This window comes from Sturnira hondurensis, unplaced genomic scaffold (assembly GCF_014824575.4).
Source record: "Sturnira hondurensis isolate 20B ecotype Veracruz unplaced genomic scaffold, ASM1482457v3 Scaffold0001020, whole genome shotgun sequence".
In the NCBI taxonomy this organism is placed as follows: Eukaryota; Metazoa; Chordata; class Mammalia; order Chiroptera; family Phyllostomidae; genus Sturnira; species Sturnira hondurensis.
The window spans coordinates 1237670-1258291 of NW_028073651.1; the positions used below are offsets into that span (position 1 = coordinate 1237670).

At 42.6% G+C, this 20622-nt stretch overlaps 1 protein-coding gene across 1 annotated transcript; it reads right to left on the bottom strand.

Annotated features, from left to right (window-relative positions):
• Positions 1-1414: 1414 nt before the first annotated feature.
• LOC118995858 (zinc finger protein 211-like) lies at positions 1415-19662 on the bottom strand. Its single transcript, XM_037059007.1, has 2 exons — positions 19373-19662; positions 1415-1798 (listed from the first exon to the last, which is right to left on the bottom strand). Exons 1-2 carry the CDS (start codon positions 19568-19570, stop codon positions 1631-1633), a joined length of 366 nt encoding a protein of 121 aa, XP_036914902.1. The 5' UTR covers positions 19571-19662; the 3' UTR covers positions 1415-1630.
• Between the last annotated feature and the right edge of the window lie 960 nt (positions 19663-20622).

Consider the following 20622-nt stretch of genomic DNA (forward strand, 5'->3'; position numbering starts at 1 on the left):
GTTGGTTAGAGCAGTGGTCCCCACCAGGCCATGGAACTGTACCAGTCTGCAGACTGTTAGGAAATGGGCTGCAAGAGAAGCTCCACTGAGCTAGGCCTCCTGTCTCCTCCTGGCCCCTTCTACAGTGGGTGAACAAGAAACTTACCTAAGCTACACCTCCCAGTTCCCCTCCCCTCAACCCCCTACACTCCCATGCCATCCACCCCCAACTTCTGGCAAATAGGTTTCTGGTGCCAAAAAGATGGGAAACTGCTAGGTTAGTGCATCAACCTGCTAACCTAGGTTGTGGGTTGATCCTTGGTCAAGGCACATACAAGCAGCCACCAATGACTGCATAAGTAATTAGAAAAACAAAGTGATGATTTTTCCGCTTTCTTCCTTTTCCTTGTCTCTCTAAATTCAATAAACAAGCATTTATACATACAAACAAATACAAAAGACAAGCAGGAAAGCCATATGCAGAAAATATAGAAGAGCAGAAAAGAAGATGGGGAAGACAGGTTAACAAACAAGTTTGAAAACAGCAAAGCTTAAAAACAAGGGTCAGAGAGTTATATCTATCAACTGCTGTGACTATACTCAGGTTGGCCTTAGTGGACTGTTTTGTGAAAAACAAGGGAAATTTTTGTTTTAAAGAACCAGAGAAGCCTGGCTGGTGTAGCTCAGTGGATTGAGTGCAGGCCTCAGAACCACAAGATCGTGGTTCGATTCCCAGTCAGGGCACATGCCTGGGTTGCAGGGCCAGTTCCCAGCAGGGGACTCACAAGAGGCAAACATACATTGATACTTCTCTCCTTCCCTTCCCCTCTAAAGATAAATAAATAAAATCTTTTTTTAAAAAGTGCCTTTAAAAAATAAATAAATAAAAATAAAAGTCAATATAATATATTACTGCTACTACTACTACTAATAATAACAAGAAAGAAAAAAGGTAACCGCAGGATGGTAGAACATACTTGGACACCATATAAAAATATGGCTTGGAAATATTGGTGGTTCACATCAGAAAAAGTCACATAAATTTATGAAGGATATTAACAAAGTAACACCTTAGTCTAAAAAAAACCTCTATATATAACTTAAATAAAAGTAATTTATCCCTAAACAATGGTACCCAGCATTTCAGCCTGATGAAAAATGGGCAACAAAACACTTGCTGAATGCAGGCTCGCCATATTGAAATTGTGAACACACTCACACACACACACAAAGCAATACCTGCAAAGCAAAATTAAACAAATGAGAAAACCTGTGTACTAGCAGGGGAAAAGTAATTAATATATAAAATGTACAAGGGATTCAAAAGACTCATTAGCCAAAACTGTAGAGACAAGTTTCCAAAATAAGTATACACAAATGACAAACAAGAATAGAACAAGCACTTTTCCTAACAACTCAAGGTGGTATTTATGAGTCTCCACGCAACATTACAAACCCCAAATGCTTCCCTGTGAGTTCTCTACAACAGGGACTAGTATTGCAGGGGCAGAAAAGAGTGGTGCAAACAAACTGGTCCTACCAAAGAAAAGTGAACTATAAGCACTGCTCAGAAAACTGGAAAATTGAGCAGTGCTTATAGTCCACGAATGAAAAGGGAGTACCCCCTAGAGGACAGGGGGCATAAGGAAATTCAAAGCCTGGTCCACACCACTGGCAGAGTGAAGGCATTACCCAGTGAAGATATAAGTTCAAAGTTCTCCAGCATCACATCCAGGTACAGGCATCTCCGAGCTTCATCAAGGAGACTCCATTCTTCCCTGGAGAAGTACAGGGCAATGTCCGCAAAGGTCACAACAACCTGTCACAATGGAGACGAATGAATGAAGAGCTGTCTATCTGAGAATACCCGCCCCCACGTCGGGATATTACTTCTTAAAAATCGTCCCCTCCCTGTATTTTCCTCCAAGGCCGCCCAGGTCAGTGTGGACATCAGGCCCTAATGCCAATGCTGGCTGCTCTCATCACAGTTCCAGTAACTACTGTTAGCATGGTCAGCAACAGCAATGTGGGGAACCGCAGACAAAGGTCATTGAAGCCCTGGGCCACAACTACAGGCTCCCATCCATGCCACAGTCTCTCAGATCATGCTTACAAGAAACAGCCAAACATGAGCTAGGAATTCACCCCTATATCCTCCCACCAGGGCCCAGGATCTCCAGCTCACACTTCCTTTAGGTGTGCACACCATTGTGCAATGTCTGCCTCCTGCACATCCTCACACCCCAGGTTCACGCCCTCAGTTCTGCCACCTTCCTGCTGCACACAGCACGGGCATCTCTCTGGAATCATCCACCAACTAGGCATTCGGCAGCCAAAGAGTCCTTGAAATGTTCCAGAGGGTCCTGCACAACCTCACTTTTCTTTTGGATCTCACAGCCCAGTAAAGAACCCAAATTAGTGGCTCTGAAGTCCAGAGCCACTAATTTGGCTCTTCTCTTTGCTCTTTCCTGCCTCCTCTTTGTTCTTTCCTTCAATAATCCTCACCGAGATCCGCGCGGGAATCTCAGATACTAATAAGCCCTGTCCACTCTGCACTGTACTTGCTGTGTCCTTAGAAACCACAACACTCCTCTCTCCAAAGAGCCTTCGTCTCCAACCCACCGGCGAAGCTTGGGCTGCAGGAGGTCCGCACACGGGATGCGGGGTTCACTGTGGTGCTTGAGGTGGGTGGGTGGGGGTGTGAGGGGACGCGCACGTACCTCAGCCGGGCATCTCAGGGAGGCCGCCAGTGCATTCTGAGCTCTAGGCCCAGACACAGTGGCGGGAGAGGAGGCCGCCCCCGCCATGGCGACCCCTTTCTCGGCCCTGGCGGGGGCCCCCCGGGCATCGTCATCCACCTTCTTCCTCTCGGATGATCTTTGTAGACCACGACTCTGGCTCCTTCCCCGCCTGGGCATCACGCCGTCACCCAGCGAACTGAACCTTCTGAATACTTAATCGACCGGAATCTGGCTGAAGGAATTTGCCCGCCACGAGGAGGACGCCGGAAATCCTGCCCCTACAAGTGCGTCCCAACGGAAATGACTTTCATTTCCCCGCCCCATTGGGTAGGCGGGGCGGTATTCCCTGCCCCTTATCCTGAAAACCAGGCTGGTGACCCCGCGTTTTTCCACATCACTACAGTAGGAATGTCCAAGACCCATCGCTAAAGGGGCTAGGAAATGCCAGGTCCCCACGAAGAATTCTTTTTGTATATGACTAAAGAAAGTCAATTTTTCCTGGTGAAGGGGCTTGAGTTCATGTTGTTAGAACAAATTACCTATGAGCCCAACACAGGAACTCATAATAAAATAGGTATGCCTGCATTGCAGAGCATATTTACACAAATGACCTACTTACACCATCACATGTGTATGTGACAAGTATAACATAAGCTGTATGACAAGCCTTTGAAAGAAAAAAGACTAAATGCATATTATAAACAGTAAGTTGAATTCTATTGTTGATTCATAACTTGAACATCAATTTATCAATTAAGGTAAATAATTTAAGAGCTGAATTGTGACAGTGGTGTCTTTGTTGATGTGTATATGCATTTGTATTTCTCATAGTGGAAGAGAATTTGTTCTTTACTGACATATTTAAGAATTGAGGTGAAATGATATCTCAGGCATTCTCAATGTTTCAGATTACAAACACGTATACATAATACTTAGGGTAAAAAAGTGTTTATTTATAATGATAGTTGACCCATGTATAGCTCAGACACTTCAAAAATCCAATGAACCATTATAAGTAACAAGTCATTATGGGTATGCTTAAGTGCAATAGACATTAAATTTCATTATAATTAGGTAAGAAATATTTTCTATTGAAAATTTCAGAGCATCCCTAGCCAGTATGGCTCACCGGCTGAGTGCCAGCCTGCAAACAAAAGGGTTGGTGGTTCCATTCCTAATCAAAGCTCATGCCTGGATTGAGACCTAGGTCCCCAGTTGGGGATGTGCAACAGGCAACCACAGGTTGATGTTTCTCTCTTTCTCCCTCCCTTCGCTTCTCTCTAAAAATAAATAAATGCTATCTTTCTCTTTTTTAAATATTTTATTTATTTATTTTTAGAGAGAGGGGAAAGGAAGGAGAAAGAGAGAGAAATGTCAATGTGTGGTTGCTCCTTGTGCACCTCTAACTGGGGACCTAGCCTGTAACCCAGGCATGTGCTCTGACTGGGAATCCAACTGGTGACCCTTTGTTTGGCAGGCCCATGCTCACTCCACTGAGCTACACCAGCCAGGGTAAAATAATCTCTCTTAAAAAAAAGAAGATTTCATAGCATTTATGACACTGAAATAGATATCATAATTTGAAATAATTGAACTAAGTAATGTACCCGAGTTGAGAAAAATCTAAAAACTTACCAAAAATTATAAAAGTCACTTGTACATGAACATAATCCACAGCACCACCCTGGAAATGGCACAGGGATCACAGGAGAGGCCTGACACTGGCAGTGAACTACTGGCATGGGAAGACTCTACAGTGTTTTCTTGTACATGAAACATCTTTCCCATGAAATCAAATCCCTTTTCCCCTCCTTTAAATGTGTGCTCTTAAACTCCTCAGGATCCACATGCTTCTCACCCCAGAGTGCTGGTCAATTTATGTTTCCACATAACAGATCAGCTAACAAGGTATTATACCATGGAAGATTTTCCTTTTGAAGTGTTGGCTGCTCCTTCAATAAAGCCTTGGAACAATCCTAGCTGTGATCACATTTCTTTAATCACTCCTGTAGAACACATTCCTAGTTCAGCCTCTGAAGCAGTGAGATAATTAGTAAATGATTATGAAAGCAATGGAACATAATGCCATGGCTATTTTCCACAATTCCAAGTTTGTCTCACAACTTACTATATTTTTCTCACCTCGCCTTTCCCCCTTACAATTCTAATGACTACAGAGGATTCACACTTTAGAGAAATGAGACTTTCATGCTAGCCAAGTTTCCAGCATAGCTACAGTTCAAGTAAACACTCCTATCTCTTAGAAGTCACTGTCCATTAATGAACACCGACTGAGACATACCTCTTGTCAGGCTTCAGAACCTGTTGACTTCTACCGATTTAAAAATTTCTAATTTTGGAGGGTGGGCATAAGAGGATTAAAGGGCAATGCAAAAAAAGGAAATAAAATTTGAAAAAAATTTTAAAGAAGAAAAACAAAAAATACTTAGAGATTTGGCATAAATTCATGAAAACCTGTCAGAAAAGGAAAATTAGGGACTTCCGCCAAGATGGAGGCATAGGTGGAAACACTGTGCCTACTCCCAAAACCAAGTTTGAATACAACAAAGGTTTAGTAAACAAAGACACAGCCAAAGAACAGAAAATTGAACTATACAGAAGTCCGACAACAACGAACTGTTCAACCAGGACCGGTAAGAGGGGCGGAGCCAGCAGCAGAGCAGGGTGGGGCAGGAAAGATCCCCTGACCCAGGCACACAGGCAGCGAGAACCCAGTGAGGGTGCGGGGCAGGCTGACCGCAGTCACACATTCGCGCACAGATAAACCAGCAGAGTGAGCAGTGAGATGGACCACACAGGCCCCAGTGGGCGAACCCAGCAGCGGAGGGCTGACCGCGGTTGCACAAGCAAATGCAGTGGGACAGAACGCAAGGGCCCCAGAGACGGTGGCAGCTGCAGAGGCAGCGGTAGGCAGCAGATGGGACCGCCATTGCTTTCCTTTGACCCCGCCCCACACACAGCATCACAACCCAGTGACTGAGTTGCCCCACTCTGGTGAACACCTAGGGCTCCGCTCCTCATATGTAACAGGCAGGAACAGTCCAAAATATGGCTCAAGAAGAACTCAAAGCCCCAGAGCCAATAACTCTAAGTGACCAAGAAATAGCCAACCTATCAGATGCACAGTTCAAAACACTGGTCATCAGGATGCTCACACAACTGGTTGATTTTGGTCACAAATTACATGAACAAATGAAGGCTAAACTAATTGAAATGAAGGGAAATGCACAGGAAACCAATAGTGATGGAAAGGAAACGGGGACACAAATCAATGGAATGGACCAGAAGGAAGAATGAAACATCCAACCAGAAAAAAATAAAGAAACAAGAATTCAAAAAAATGAGGAGAGGTTTAGGAACCTCCAGGACATCTTTAAACGTTCCAACATCCGAATTATAGGGTACCAGAAGGGGAAAAGAAACAGCCACCAGTGGAAAGCTTATTTGAACAAATAATAAAGGAGAACTTCCCCAGTCTGGCAAAGGAAATAGACTTCCAGAAGTCCAGGAAGCTCAGAGAGTCCCAAAGAAGTTGGACCCAAGAAGGAACACACCAAGGCACATCATAATTACATTAGCCAAGATTAAAATGAAGGAGAGAATCCTAGAAGCAGCAAGAGATAAGGAGACAGTACCTACAAAGGAGTTCCCATCAGACTGTCAGGGGATTTCTCAAAAGAGACCTTACAGGCAAGAAGGAGCTGGAAAGAAGTATTCCAAGTCATGAAATCCAAAGACCTACATTCAAGACTGCTCTATCCAGCAAAGCTTTCATTTAGAATAGAAGGGCAGATAAAATGCTTCTCAGATAAGGTCAAGTTCAAGGAGTTCATCATCACCAAGCCCTTATTATATGAAATGCTAAAGGGACTTATATAAGAAAAAGAAGATGAAAAAGATGAACAGTGAAAGGACAGCAAACACACAGTTATTAACAACCACACCTAAAACAAAAGCAAACCAAGAAGACAGCTAGATCAGGAGTGGAACCATAGAAATGAAGAACACATGGAGGGTTAGAAACAGGGGGGTGGGAGGGGGAGAAGGGGGGAGAAGGTACAGAAAACAGCATAGACAGTAGGTAGAAAATAGATGGGGGGAGGGCAAGAATACTATGGGAAATATAGAATCTAAAGAACTTGAGACATGTGGTCATAAACTAAAGAGGAAGGGTGGGGGAGGGGTGTACAAGGTGGAGGGAAATGAAGGGGGGGAATAGAACAACTGAAATGGTATAATCAATAAAGTATATTTTTAAAAAAGAATGTTAATATTGGAGGCTAAAACGAAAAGTGCCCACTGCATTCTGCAAAATATAGAGGAAAAACATTAAAACTTGATTCCAATACAAAAAAAATTTTATTTCATGAAGCGAAAAGTTCAGAAATGAGTGAAATTCTACCATGCACCTTTGTTTTGCTGTCCTTTTGTTATAGAAAACTGCCAGAACTCCTATCAGATTAGCTAGAACATAGGATCAGACACATAGCAAAGATACAGACATAGGAAATGCACATCTGAGAAAAGGCTCATTGATAACTCTTAGACGCATAATTATAAAACAGTGAGACAGAAGTACAATGATAAAAAAAAAGGTTAATATTAAAACCTGACAGACGAAACCAAGTGTTCTCAAGGATGTGGAGGAACACAATCTCTCACACACTACCAGAAGAATGCAAAAAAGTAAAATCAGTTTAAATCAAAAATTGCTCATGTCCGTAACTCCACACTCACCTACCATATGACTCAGATTGTGCACAGAGTTATAGACAAAGGTAAATGAAACTTAAGTGTATATAAAGAAGTACAAAAAGTATTTATACCAGGTAATTTTAAATAGTCAAAAATTAGAAAAAAACACAAAAGGAATAGATAAATGCATAGTACTATCTTCAAAGATGAGAATATTTCTGACTTCTGGCCAAGATAGAGGCAAAGGTAGATACACTTTGCTTCCTCACACAACTGAAAAAACAACAAATAAAAAAAATAAACCAGAATGCCAAAAATCAAACTGTATGGAAGTTTGACAACCAAGGATGAAGAGACATTCTTCCAGAGTGGTAGGAGGGGCAAAGATGGGCAGTTGGAGTGGCAAGGACACCTGACAAGGCAGTTGCAGACTATGCAGGCCAGGTTCTAACTAGCAGAAAGAAGGTTGAACATTCTTGTGCGGGTAAATCAGGAGGAATGGCTGGAGGGCAAAACAAACCACACAACTAAGAATTCCAATGTGGGAAACTAAGGCCTCAAAACCTCTGGCTGTAAGAACCTGTAGGTGTTGCAGTGGTGGGAGTAACTTCCAGTCTCACAGGACAGTCCAATGGAGGAATACACAAGGCCCTAGAAAGTACACAAACCCACCCAACTGAGAATCAGCACCACAAGGCCCCAATTTCCTAGTGGGTAGCAGGGGAAATGACTGAAAGTGGAGCAACAACTAAGCAAGCCACATTCCTCCCTCTCAGATGCTTCCATCCTATACAACACTTACATGGTCAAGTGGGTTACTCTGCCCTGGTGAATACCTAAAGCCCTGCTCCTTACCATATAAGGCTGTTGCCAAAACAAAAAAATACAGCCCAAATGAAAGAACACATCAAAGCTCCAGAAAAAGAGCTAAGCGACCAGGAGAGAGCTAACCAACAAGATGCAGAGTTCAAAACACAAGTAATCAGGATGCTCACAGAAAACACTGAGTATGGTTGCAAAAGAGGAAGAAGTGAAGCCTGCAAAAGGTGAAATAAAGACATGTGGGGAACCAACAATGGCGGGAAGGAAACCGGGACTCAAACTTAACTATTTGAAATAGAAGGAAAAAGTAAACATTCAACTGAATAGGAGGAAAAAACAGGATTGAAAAAAAAATAAGGAAAAGATTTAGGAACTATGGGACAACTTAAACTTTCCACTGTCTGTATCACAGAGGTGCCACAAGAAGAGGAAAAGCAAGAAATTGAAAACTTATGGGAAAAAGTAATGAAGGAAAACTTCCCCAATCTAGCCAAGGAAAGAGCTTCTAGGAAGTCCAGGAAGCTCAGGGAGTCCAAAAGAAATTGTACCTAAGAAGGACCATGCCAAGACACATCAGAATTAAATTATCCAAGATTAAAGATAAGAAGAGAACCCTAAAAGAGAGAGAAAAGCAGAAACTTAACTACAAGGGAGTACCCATAACCTTATTTCTCTAAACAAACCTTACAGACATGAAGGGGCTGAAAAGAAGTATTCAAAGTCATGAAAGGCAAGGACCTACATCCAAGATTACTCTATCTGGCAAAGCTATCATTTAGAATGGAAGGGCAGACAAAGTGCTTCTCAAATAAGGTCAAGTTGAAGGAGTTCTTCATCAACTAGCCTTTATTATATGAAATATCAAAGTGAGTTATCTAAGATCAAAACTATGCACAGTAAAATGACAACAGACTCACAAGTATCACCAACTGAGCCTACAAACAAACAAACAAACAAAACTAAGAAAACACTTAGAACAGGAACAGAATCACAGAAATGGAGATCACATGGAGGGTTACCAGTGGGGAGGCCAAGGGAGTAGTATGTGGGGAAAGGTACAAGGAATAAAAACCATAAATGGTAGGTACAAATTAGACAGACAGATGGAGGCTGAGAATATTATAAGAAATAAAGAAGCAAAAGAACTTTTATGTATGACCCATGGACATGAACTAAGGGGGAGTGGGAATGCTGATAAGAGTGGGGTACAGGGCAGAGGGGGAGAAAAAGGAGAAAAAAATAGGACAACTGTAATAGCATAATCAATAAAATGTACTTTGCCCTGGCTGGTGTAGCTCAGTGAATTGAGTGCGGGCCTGTGAACCAGAGGATCATGGTTCGATTCCCAGTCAGGGCACATGCCTGGGTTGCAGGCCAGTTCCCGGTTCCCAGTTCCCAGCAGGGGACTCACGAAAGGCAACCATACATTGATATTTCTCTCCTTCTCTCCTTCCCTTCCCCTCTAAAGATAAATAAATAAAATCTTTTTAAAAATGTACTTAAAAAAAGAATTCTCAGCATAAGCAGATGAGCCAATAATATATCATTAATAAATCTCCAAATATATATGCAATGTATATAATGGAATGTTATTCACATCATCTAAAATGAAGAACTTGCAAAACTATTTATTAGAATGGAACATAAATTATTGTTCACTTCCGGAGCTGTGAAGGGCAGGAGGATTAAAATGGCCACGTGGTAAATTCCCAATGACAGTAATAGTCAGTACTGTGACAATGGTGATGGTTTCAATGTCATGTATAAATAAAGACTGATCAACAATTATAGTTGAAATATGATGTTCACTAATTGTAAAATTTTTAAAGTGTCAAGATATTTAAAATGCAACTGTAATAGCAACTCTATATTCAGTCCATGTTCTCATGTGCTCTGGATGTCATTTTGCCTCAGTACCGCAAATAAAACAAAAAATAAAAAACTCACTGTAAGAACAGCACTGCTGGCTGGATCAAAATATCTACATCACTGAATATAGATTCACTTTTTGTTCATTTGTCATTCTACCAGGACCCCAGTAGCTCTGACATGAACATCTCAGAGGTGACAGAAATCCACAAACTTTTTAAAAATTTTTATTCATTTTAGAAAGAAACAGAAAGCGGGGGGAGAGAGAGAGAGAGGGACAAAGGGGAGTGCAGAGAAAGGAAGAAAGGGAAGAGGAGAGAGAAAATGAAATCTGGGTTTGTAGTTCCACTTATGTGTGCCTTCATTTGTTGTTTCTTGTATGTGTCCTTACCAAGAATTGAAATCAGAACCTTGACATATCAAGATGATACCCGAACCAACTGAGCAACCTGGCTAAGGCCACGAAACCTTTTCAGTACATTCAATAACAATGACTGAATCAATAGAGGTGAATATTCCTGCAGATCCTGCATCGTGTACACACCGATTCTACAGTCTTTTTCCCAGAAATGTTTCTGGGTGCACGCTGAGAAAATGCACACTCTGTCTAGTTGCCTCAGTCTTCTCTAGCACCTGTCACAGCAGTGTTTATCTTGCAATCAGTTTCCCTCACCTCTATGGTGCTACCACTTGACCATCCCCTATGAAATTTTAGAAATTATGGCACATGGCCCTTCGTAGGGACTGGGTCAGAGATTCCCTACAAAAATACTGCCATCCTTTACTAAAAAAAAGAATTCACGCTGCTCCCAGACATATTGAGGTTGTCATACCTACCCCTTCCTTGCAGTGATGTCCATGTCTCCTGAAACTCACAGCATTGAGGAGTCTCATAAGAACTAGAAAGCCCACAGTCTTGCCTGGGGCCACATGAGCAGGAATGCAAGTCTGGCAAAAACCAGAGTTGATTTCTGCTCTAAACTGTCCCCACGAAGGCAGAGAAAAGTTGAGACACACACAAAAGTTCCTCATGTCTTGATGCTTGTGGGGCCCCAAACAGCTTATAAACTACACCACACAATAAGTAGAGTACCCAGGATTAAAGAAGACCTAGGAAAAGGTCTTTCATTATTTTACCAAGCCAAAGGAGATCATCTTGGCAGTTCCTGCATTGGTGATTTGGACACTCAAAAATGATCTCTGGTTATGTAAAACAGCATGTCCCTAAAAAATGCAGTCTTCCTACAGGCTGACATCTGAATTCAGATGATATTTTGTGGGCCAAAATTGAGTCATGTCAATGCGCCAAGTACTGAAAGTAGAAGGAAAAAAGACCCCAAAAGCTAAGCTACTCCTAATTTTCTCCAACAAATCACAGAACAATTACCTTTACTGACCACATGAGGCATGATGAATCATGTAATCTCTTGGGCCATTATAGGTGGAACACAGGATATACCTTCAACTGTAATATGCAGTGACATGGATCTGGGAAACCACCTGGGTAAATCAAGAAAGTACAACATAGACACACATGCTTCACATATGAAAGATAATGATGTGGAACCTCCTTACTGTTGATGCTTGGCTGTATAAAATTTGGTTCAGCAAAGGCTTCACAGAATTCCATTATTTTTACCATGAAAGTAAAATCCTGTACATGTCCTAACATCTAAGACCTCCTGCGCATTCATTGTGCTAATAAGGCCTTTCTCCTGTGTGTAATTTCTCATGAGAGCGCAGGCTAATTTTACTACAATAAGATTTCCCACATTCACTGCACTCATAAGGTTTTTCTCCTGTGTGAAATCTCTCATGAGAGCGCAGGCTAGTTTTACATCGATAAGATTTCCCACATTCACTGCACTCATAAGGTTTTTCTCCTGTGTGAAATTTCTCATGAGAGCGCAGGCTAATTTTACTACGATACGATTTCCCACATTCACTGCACTCATAAGGTTTTTCTCCTGTGTGAAATTTCTCATGAGAGCGCAGGCTAGTTTTACATCGATAAGATTTCCCACATTCACTGCACTCATAAGGCTTTTCTCCTGTGTGAAATCTCTCATGAGAGCGCAGGCTGGTTTTACTGCGATAAGATTTTCCACATTCACTGCACTCATAAAGTTTTTGTCCTGTGTGAATATTCTGATGATAACGAAGGCCAGAGTGACTGCGGTAAGATTTCCCACAATCACTGCACTCATAAGTCCTTTCTCCTGTGTGAATATTCTGATGACAACGAAGGCCAGTTTTACTGGGATAAGATTTGCCACATTCACTGCACACATAAGGCTTTTCTCCTGTGTGAATATTCTGATGACAACGAAATTCATGCTTTCGGAAGAAAGATTTCCCACACTCACTGCATTCATATGGCCTTTCTCCAGTGTGAAGTCTCTGATGACAACGAAGTGCACTCTTTTGGAAGAAGGATTTGCCACATTCACTGCATCCATAAGGCCTTTCTCCAGTATGACCTCTCTGATGACAACGAAGTACACTCTTTTGGAAGAAACATTTCCCACATTCACTGCACTCATAAGGCCTTTCTCCAGTGTGAAGACTCTTATGGGACCAAAGGCCAATTTTACTCTGATAAGATTTGCCACATTCACTACATTCATAAGACCTTTCACCAGTGTGAAGTCTCTGATGACAACGAAGTGCATTCTTTCGGAAGAAGGATTTCCCACATTCACTACACACATAAGGCCTTTCTCCTGTGTGAAATCTCTGATGAGAACGAAGACTACCTTTACTGCTATAGCATTTTCCACATTCACTGCATTGATAAGGCCTTTCTCCAGTGTGAACTCTCTGATGACAATGAAGTGAATTCCGTCGGAAAAAAGATTTCCCACATTCACTGCACTGATAAGGCCTTTCTCCAGTGTGCAGTCTCTGATGAGAAACAAGGTGATCACTTCTGGTAAAAGATTTCCCACACTCACTGCACACATAAGGCCTTTCTCCTGTGTGAACTCTCTGATGACAATGGAAGCGAGTGCTTTCGGTGAACGATTTCCCACATTCGCTACATTCATAAGCCCTTTCTCCAGTGTGAATTTTCTCATGTAAATACAGGCTACTTCTTCTTTTAAAAGACTTCCCACATATGACACACTGATAGGGCCTTTCTCCAGTGTGAACTCTATGATGACAACGAAGTTGAGACAATTTTTTAAAAGATTTTCCACATTCACTGCACTGATGTGGCTTTTGTCCACTGGGAACTCTCCGACAATAGGAAAACCTAGAAATTCCTGGGAAATACTTTGTACCATCACGGTACACAAAACACTGTCTTCCAGTATGAACACCCTTCTTCTGAATACATGCCTGGTTGCAGCCAAGGGCTTTTCTACACTCACTCAGGGTGAAATAATTTTCTCTGCCTTGAGTAGTGTTTCTAGATGGCAATATTCCATTTGGCCAGTCCCTGGTGGGAGTAGCTTCGTGTTGGAGATGTTCTGACTCAGTAAGGATGTCTTGTCCAACCTCCCCACAGGTAGAAAGCTTCTGGGACACACTGACATTGCAGCCCTCTGCAAGTAGGATCCTGTCCACACCTCTTCTCAAAGGCTTCTCTCTCACATGATACTCTTGGTGCTGGTGACACTTTGTACTGAAGTAAAATCGTTTTGCACATGCCCCACACTGCAATGATTTCTGGCTGGGTTGTGTATCCTGCTCTTCAGTCAAGTGGAAAATGTATCTCAGCACTGGCCCACAACTCTCACATGGGTGGCTCTTCCGGGAAGACAAAGCCACCTTGGGATTCTCTGCCTGTACCACTCTTACAGAAATGTTTTGTTCTATCAGTTCGTCCACATCCTCTGCTCCACAGCAGCAACCTGAACAAAAGAAAACACCTGTGAAGTATATGTTGAACTTGTGAGGATGGAATATCCTCATCATAAACGGCTAGCTCTCATATCTAGGCATGATTCTATGAAGTCATTTTCAAGAGACATGAGTTATACACTGCAGAAATGGTTGTTATACATTACTTGGCCAAAAAAATATGGCAGTGTTGGTGACCTCACTGAGGAAGAGACACAAGTATAGGATGAAAGAAAAATTAGATAGCTGGGGTGTACTACTATTCTTCACATATGGATTCCTATACGACCTTTCCCACTGGTGAAGTGAGTGAGGCTGTGTAGAATAATTTCAATGATCTCAACCTCATCTAGATCAATTGTACTAGAGCCTATGATGTTCAACATCAATGTAATGATATGTGTGCACTCCAAGGGTCTGTAAGCATAGACCAAAGTTAGGGTGAAGTAACTAAATAAAACAAAACAAAACCTGTATTAGAAAGAGTTGAGGCCCTGGCTGGTATAGCTCAATGCATTGAGTGCGAGCTTGCAAACTGAAAGGTTGCTGGTTCCATTCCTAGTCAGGACACATGGCTGCTTTGCAGGCAAGACCCCCAGTTGGTGGTGCTTAGGAGGCAATTGCTCGATGTATCTCTCACACATCACATGTTTCTCTTACTCTTATTGTCCCTCCTTTCTCCTATCTCTAAAAGTAAATACAATCTTTAAAAAAATGGCGGAGGAGCAAAGTTTACATAGGTGAAGATTACCTGTGGGCTGAAAATCTGAGTAGAAATGATAACTCAGAACTGAATATTTGACACTATGTCAACAATAAACAAGCAGAGGTAGAACAGGGTGAGGAACTGGCAGTGGTAACAAAATACTAATCAACAAAATGGGTTCCTAGTTATGACTTTAGCAAAGCCCATGTGCCAAACCCTCTCCAACAGTACTTCGCTAAAAGGGGACAGCCACTGCGTCCACTCTGCATGGAGAGAATTGTTTCTCCTGGAATGCACAAAGGAAATATCCCCTTTAATCCAAGTGGAGCCATTACATGGAATACACATGACATAAATTGAAAGAGAAGTGAAGAGGTGGATGGGCAACACTACATTTGTTGTAGAACAACAAAGAACAACAGACCACAGAGGAAAGGTCTCTGTGAGTGACTTCAACAAGATGGACAAATAAGAAATAGGAGAATTCTCCCTTCTTCCACAGCAAGTAGATGGCTATCTACAAATACAATCAATCAAGGAGGAGGGGAATATAAATCTAATTAAGACAAATAGAAAATCAGCCTTGACCAGGTAGCTCAGTTGGTTAGAACAGTGGTCCCCAACCCAGACCACTGACCCATACCACTCCATAGCGTCTTAGGAACTGGGCTGCAAGTGAAGCTCCCCCGAAGGACAGGGGTCCTCCTGTATCGTCCTGGACCCTTCCACAGTGGGTGAGCAAGAACCTGACCTGAGCTGCACCTCCCAGTTTCCCTCCCCTCAACCTGCTACACTCCCATGCCACCCATCCCACCTTCTGGTATAAAGGTTCTGGATGCCAAAAAGGTTGGAGACTGCTGGGCTAGTGCATCGGCCCAATAAGCCAAGATTGTGGGTCCGATCCTCGGTCAAGGCACATACAAGAAGCAACCAATGAATGCATAAATAATTGGAAAAACAAAGTGATGATTTTTTTCTCTTTCTCCCTTTCCTTTGTCTCTCTAAATTCAATAAACAAGCATACATGTATACAAACAAACACAAAAGACAAGCACCAAAGCGATGTGCAAAAAACACAGAAGAGCACAGAAAAGGAGACAGGGAAAATGAGTAAACAAACAAGTTTGAATATAGCAAGGGTCAAAAACAAGGGTCACAGTTACTTCAATCAACGACTGCGACTGCACTTGGGTTGGCCTTAGTGCACTGTTCTGTGAAAAACACAGGAAATTTTTGTTTTCAAGAACCAAAGAAGCCTCTGAAACATTCATGAACGCCCCATCATTTACAAATCAGAGGACCCTACAGAGATTCTCAGCATGAAACCCAAAACACATCCCTTTGTCCACAACCTAGTCCAGGAAGAACCAAAAATTCTGTGCCACCCAAAGACTTCAAAACCCTTGACTGTCACTGAAAAGAAACGCTGCCAAAGCAACAGCTGACTGTACATTTTTTTGTTATTCTGCCCTCAGCTCATGTAGCATCACGGAGACTAGGTTGGTGGTAACTGTCTCAAGACTGAGATGTAACACCAATTCAGCCAACCTTGAAATCCACATGAAGATGAATCTGTCTCTCCAGCCAGAATTAGTCCATAAAATTAAAAGGAGTTACTGCTTCATCAAATGCATAGACATTAATAGAGGATTAAAACAAATACTAAAAACAAGGAAACTACCAACAGAACATAATAATTTCCCAATAATTGATAACAAACATAGATTTCAATGTACAGCCTGATAAGGAATCCAAAATATTTACTCTAAAAAATATCCATGAGCTGCCAGGGAATACCAAGGGAAGCAACTTAAAGTAGAAACCAGCATGAGAACAAGAGGAGAATATCAGGTACACATAAAAATGTAAATAATCAAACAGGACTGATTGGTGTGGATTTTACCACACCAATTGAGTGCTGGCCTGTGGACCAAAAGGTTGTCAATTTGATTCCTAATCAGGGCACATGCCTCGGTTGAAGGCCAGGTCCCCAGTGGGGGCTACCTGACAGGAAAGAGCAAATTTTGGTGGCATCACGCTTTCTGACTTCAATCTACAACAAAGCCACACCAACCAAACTGTGTGTCATTAAAATAAACACAGACCACTAGAACACAACAGACAATACAGAAATAAACATAGGCAGTGATGCCCAATTAATCTTTGATGGAAAAAAAGGCTGGACATACGAGAAAGTAAAAATAGTTTGCTTAGTAAATAGTGTTGAACATTCACATGTAAAACAAAAAAACTGGACAACACTGATAAAAATGAGCTCAAATTTCATTAAAAATTCAATGTCAGTACTGAACTTAAAGCTTCTTCAGACAACCTAGGGTAGTTTTAGACACTTGCTTTTTTTAAAATCATATAATTATTTTTTAAAAGATTTTTACTTACTTTTCTTCTCAAAAGAAGGGGAGAGAGAGAAAGAGAGGGAGAGAAACACCAATGTGAGAAGAAAAGATGATCAGTTGCCTTACACATGCAACCACCTGGGCCCCTGCTCTGAAATCCAGGCATGTGCCCTGACTTCGAATACAACAGGCTCCTTCCAGTCTGCAGGACTTAGCCACAGCAGCCAGAGCTGAAGGTTTGTTTTTCAAATAATCTTCTGAATGTGACAACCACCACCAGGGGAAAAAGCAAATATAAACAGACTGGATTAGGAGAAATGGAAAAATTTCTCCACAGGTGAGCACTTAACATGATGTAATGAAAAGGAAGCCCTCACCACTGTGGCTCAGAGGGTTGGGCATCATCACTCAAAGCTAAAGGTGGCCTGCTGGATTCCCTGTCACAGGGCTCAGGAGTGGACTTGGGGTTCAGTCCCTGATAGGGGCAGGAGAGAGAGGGGAAGGAGCAATGTTTCTCTCTCACATCATTTCCCCCTCCCTTCTCCTCTATCTAAAAATAGAAGTCAATATAATATAAAAATAATAATGATAAGAAAAAAAGGCAAACCCAGGATGGGAGAACATACTGGGACACCATGTAAAAATATGGCTTGAAGATATTGTGGGTTCAGGTTAGAAAAAGTCACATAAATTTATGAAGGCTATTAACAAAGTAACACCTTAGTCTAAAATAAAATTAAAAAAAACAACAACAAAACTCAACATAACTTAAATAAAAATAATTTATCCCTAAACACTGGTACCCAGCATTTCAGCATGATGAAAAATTGCAGCACTACACTTGCTGAGTACAGGGTTGCCATATTAAAATTCTGTAATAATAAATTTAAAAAGCAGTATCTGCAAAGCAAAATTAAACCAATGAGAAAGGCTGTGTACCAGTAGATGAAAAGGAATTAACATATAAAATATACAAGGGATTGAAAAAGACTCATTAGCCAAAATTGTAGAGACATTTGTTGAAAATATGTATATACAAATGACCAACAAGAATAAATACTTTTTGTCACAAATCAAGGTGGTATTTATTAGTCTCCACATAACAATACAAACCACAAATCATTCCCTGTGAGTCCTCTACAACAGGGACTTGTACTGCAGGAGCAGAAAAGAGTGGTGCAAACAAACCGGCCTTACCAAAAAAAAAGGAACTGCTCAGAAAACTGGAAAATGGAGCAGTGCTTAGAGTCCACGAATGAAAAGGGAGTACCCCCTAGAGAACAGGGAGCATAAGGAAATGCAAAGCCTGGTCCACACCACTGGTAGAGTAAAGGCATTACCCAGTGAAGATATAAGTTCGAAGTTCTCCAGCATCACATCCAGGTACAGGTGTCTCTGAGCTTCATCAAGGAGACGCCATTCTTCCCTGGAGAAGTACAGGGCAATGTCTGCAAAGGTCACCCCAACCTGTCACAATAGAGACAAATGAAGAGCTGTCTGAGAACCCTGATATTATTTCTTACAAACCTTCCCCATTCTGTATTTCCTCCAGGGCTCCCCAGGTCAGTGTGGACATCAGGCCCTAATGCCAACGTTGGCTGCTCTCTCATCACAGTCCCATTAACTACTATTAGTTAGCACAGTCAGCAACAGCAATGTGGTGAACCGCAAAGGTCATTGAAGCCCTGGGCCACAAATACAGGCTCCCATTCCTCCTGCCAAGTTTCTCAGATCATGCCTCCAAGGTATAGTCAAACATGAGCTTAGGATTCACCCCTATATCTTCCCACCAGGGCCCAGGATCTCCAGCTCACACTTCCTCTAGGTGTGCACACCATTGTGCAATGTCTGCCTCCTGCACATCCTCACACCCCAGGTGCACTCCCTCAGTTCTGCCACCTTCCTGCTGCACACAGCACGGGGATCTCTCTGGACTCACCCATGAACTAATTAGGCATCCGGCAGCCAAAGATATGTCCCAGCAGGATCCTTGATATGTCCTAGCAGGATCCTGCACAACCCCAGTTTTCTCTTGGATCTCATAGCCCGGTAAAGACCCGAATTATGGGCTCTGAAGTCCACCCTGCCTCCTCTTTGCTCTTTGCTTCAATAATCCTCACTGAGATCCGCGCGGGAGTCTCAGATACGAATAAGTCCTGTCCACTCTGCATTGTACTTGCTGTGTCCTCAGAAACCACAACACTCCTCTCTCCAGTGAGCCTTCATCTCCGACCCACCCGCGAAGCTTGGGCTGCAGGGCGTCCGCACACGGGATGCTGGGTTCGCTGTGGTGAGGCGCTTGAGGTGGGTGGGGGTGTGAGGGGATGCGCACGTACCTCAGCCGGGCGTCTCAGGGAGGCCGCCAGTGCACTCTGAGCTCGAGCCTGGGCTGTAGCCGCGGGAGAGGCGGCCACTCTCGCCATGGCGACCCCTGTCTCAGCCCTGACGCGAGCCGCCCGGGAATCGTCGCCCAGCTTCTTCCTCTCAGGTGACCTTTGTGAACCCCGACTCTTGCGCCTTCTCCGCCACGGCATCTCCACCAGCACCCAGCGAACTGGACCTTCTGAGCACGTAATTAAGCGAATTCTAGCTGAAGGAATTTGCCCGCCACGAAGAGGACGCCGGAAGTCCCGCCCCTGTAAGTGTGTCCCAGGGAAATGACTTTTTAGACCTCCCCCCCATTGGGTAGGCGTGGCGGTATCACCTGCACGGTATCCAGTGACTCCAAGGCCGCGACTAGGGATTGTCCCACATCACTACAGTAGAAATGACCATGACACATGGCTAAATGCGCTGGGAAATACCAAGTCCCCACAAAGAACTCTTCATTTTTTCCTGGTGAAAGGGCTTCAGCCCCTCTTAATTAAAACAAATGATCTGTGAGCCCAATATAGGAAATCATAATAAAAAAGTATGCCTGCACTGCAGAGTCCTGAAAATATTTACAAAAATGAACTAGTTAAAACATCATATATGTATGTGACAAGTATAACACAAGACTGTGGGACAAGTCTTTGAAAGAAAAAAAACTAATGCATAATATAAACAGTAAATGGAATTCTATTGTTCATTTATAACTTGAACATCAATTTATCAATTAAGATAAATAATGTATTTTTATTTTTTATTTTTTTAAATATGTTTTATTGATTATGCCATTACAGGTGTCTTATTTCCCTCCCTTCATTCCCCTCCACCCTACACACCCCCTCCCCCACCATCCCCTGCCCACCCCCCCCACCCCCCCCCCCAACAANTTATGCCATTACAGGTGTCTTATTTCCCTCCCTTCATTCCCCTCCACCCTACACACCCCCTCCCCCACCATCCCCTGCCCACCCCCCCCCCACCCCCCGGTTTAGTTTATGTCCACATGTCTCAAGTTCTTTAGATTCTATATTTCCCATAGTATTCTTGCCCTCCCCCCATCTATTTTCTACCTACCGCATATGATACTTATTCTCTGTACCTTCTTCCCACCTCTCCTCCTCCCACTATCCTGTTGCTAACCCTCCATGTGATCTCCATTTCTATGGTTCCACTCCTGATCTAGCTGTCGTCTTGGTTTACTTTTGTTTCAGGTGTG

Bases quoted from the DNA above. Each gene is read 5' to 3' on its own strand.
- LOC118995858 (XM_037059007.1), bottom strand. From the start codon at position 19,570: ATGCCGTGGCGGAGAAGGCGCAAGAGTCGGGGTTCACAAAGGTCACCT. The intron at 1,799-19,372 runs GTACGTGCGCAT...CCATTGTGACAG, and splicing joins CCCTGAGACGCCCGGCTGAG to GTTGTTGTGACCTTTGCGGA.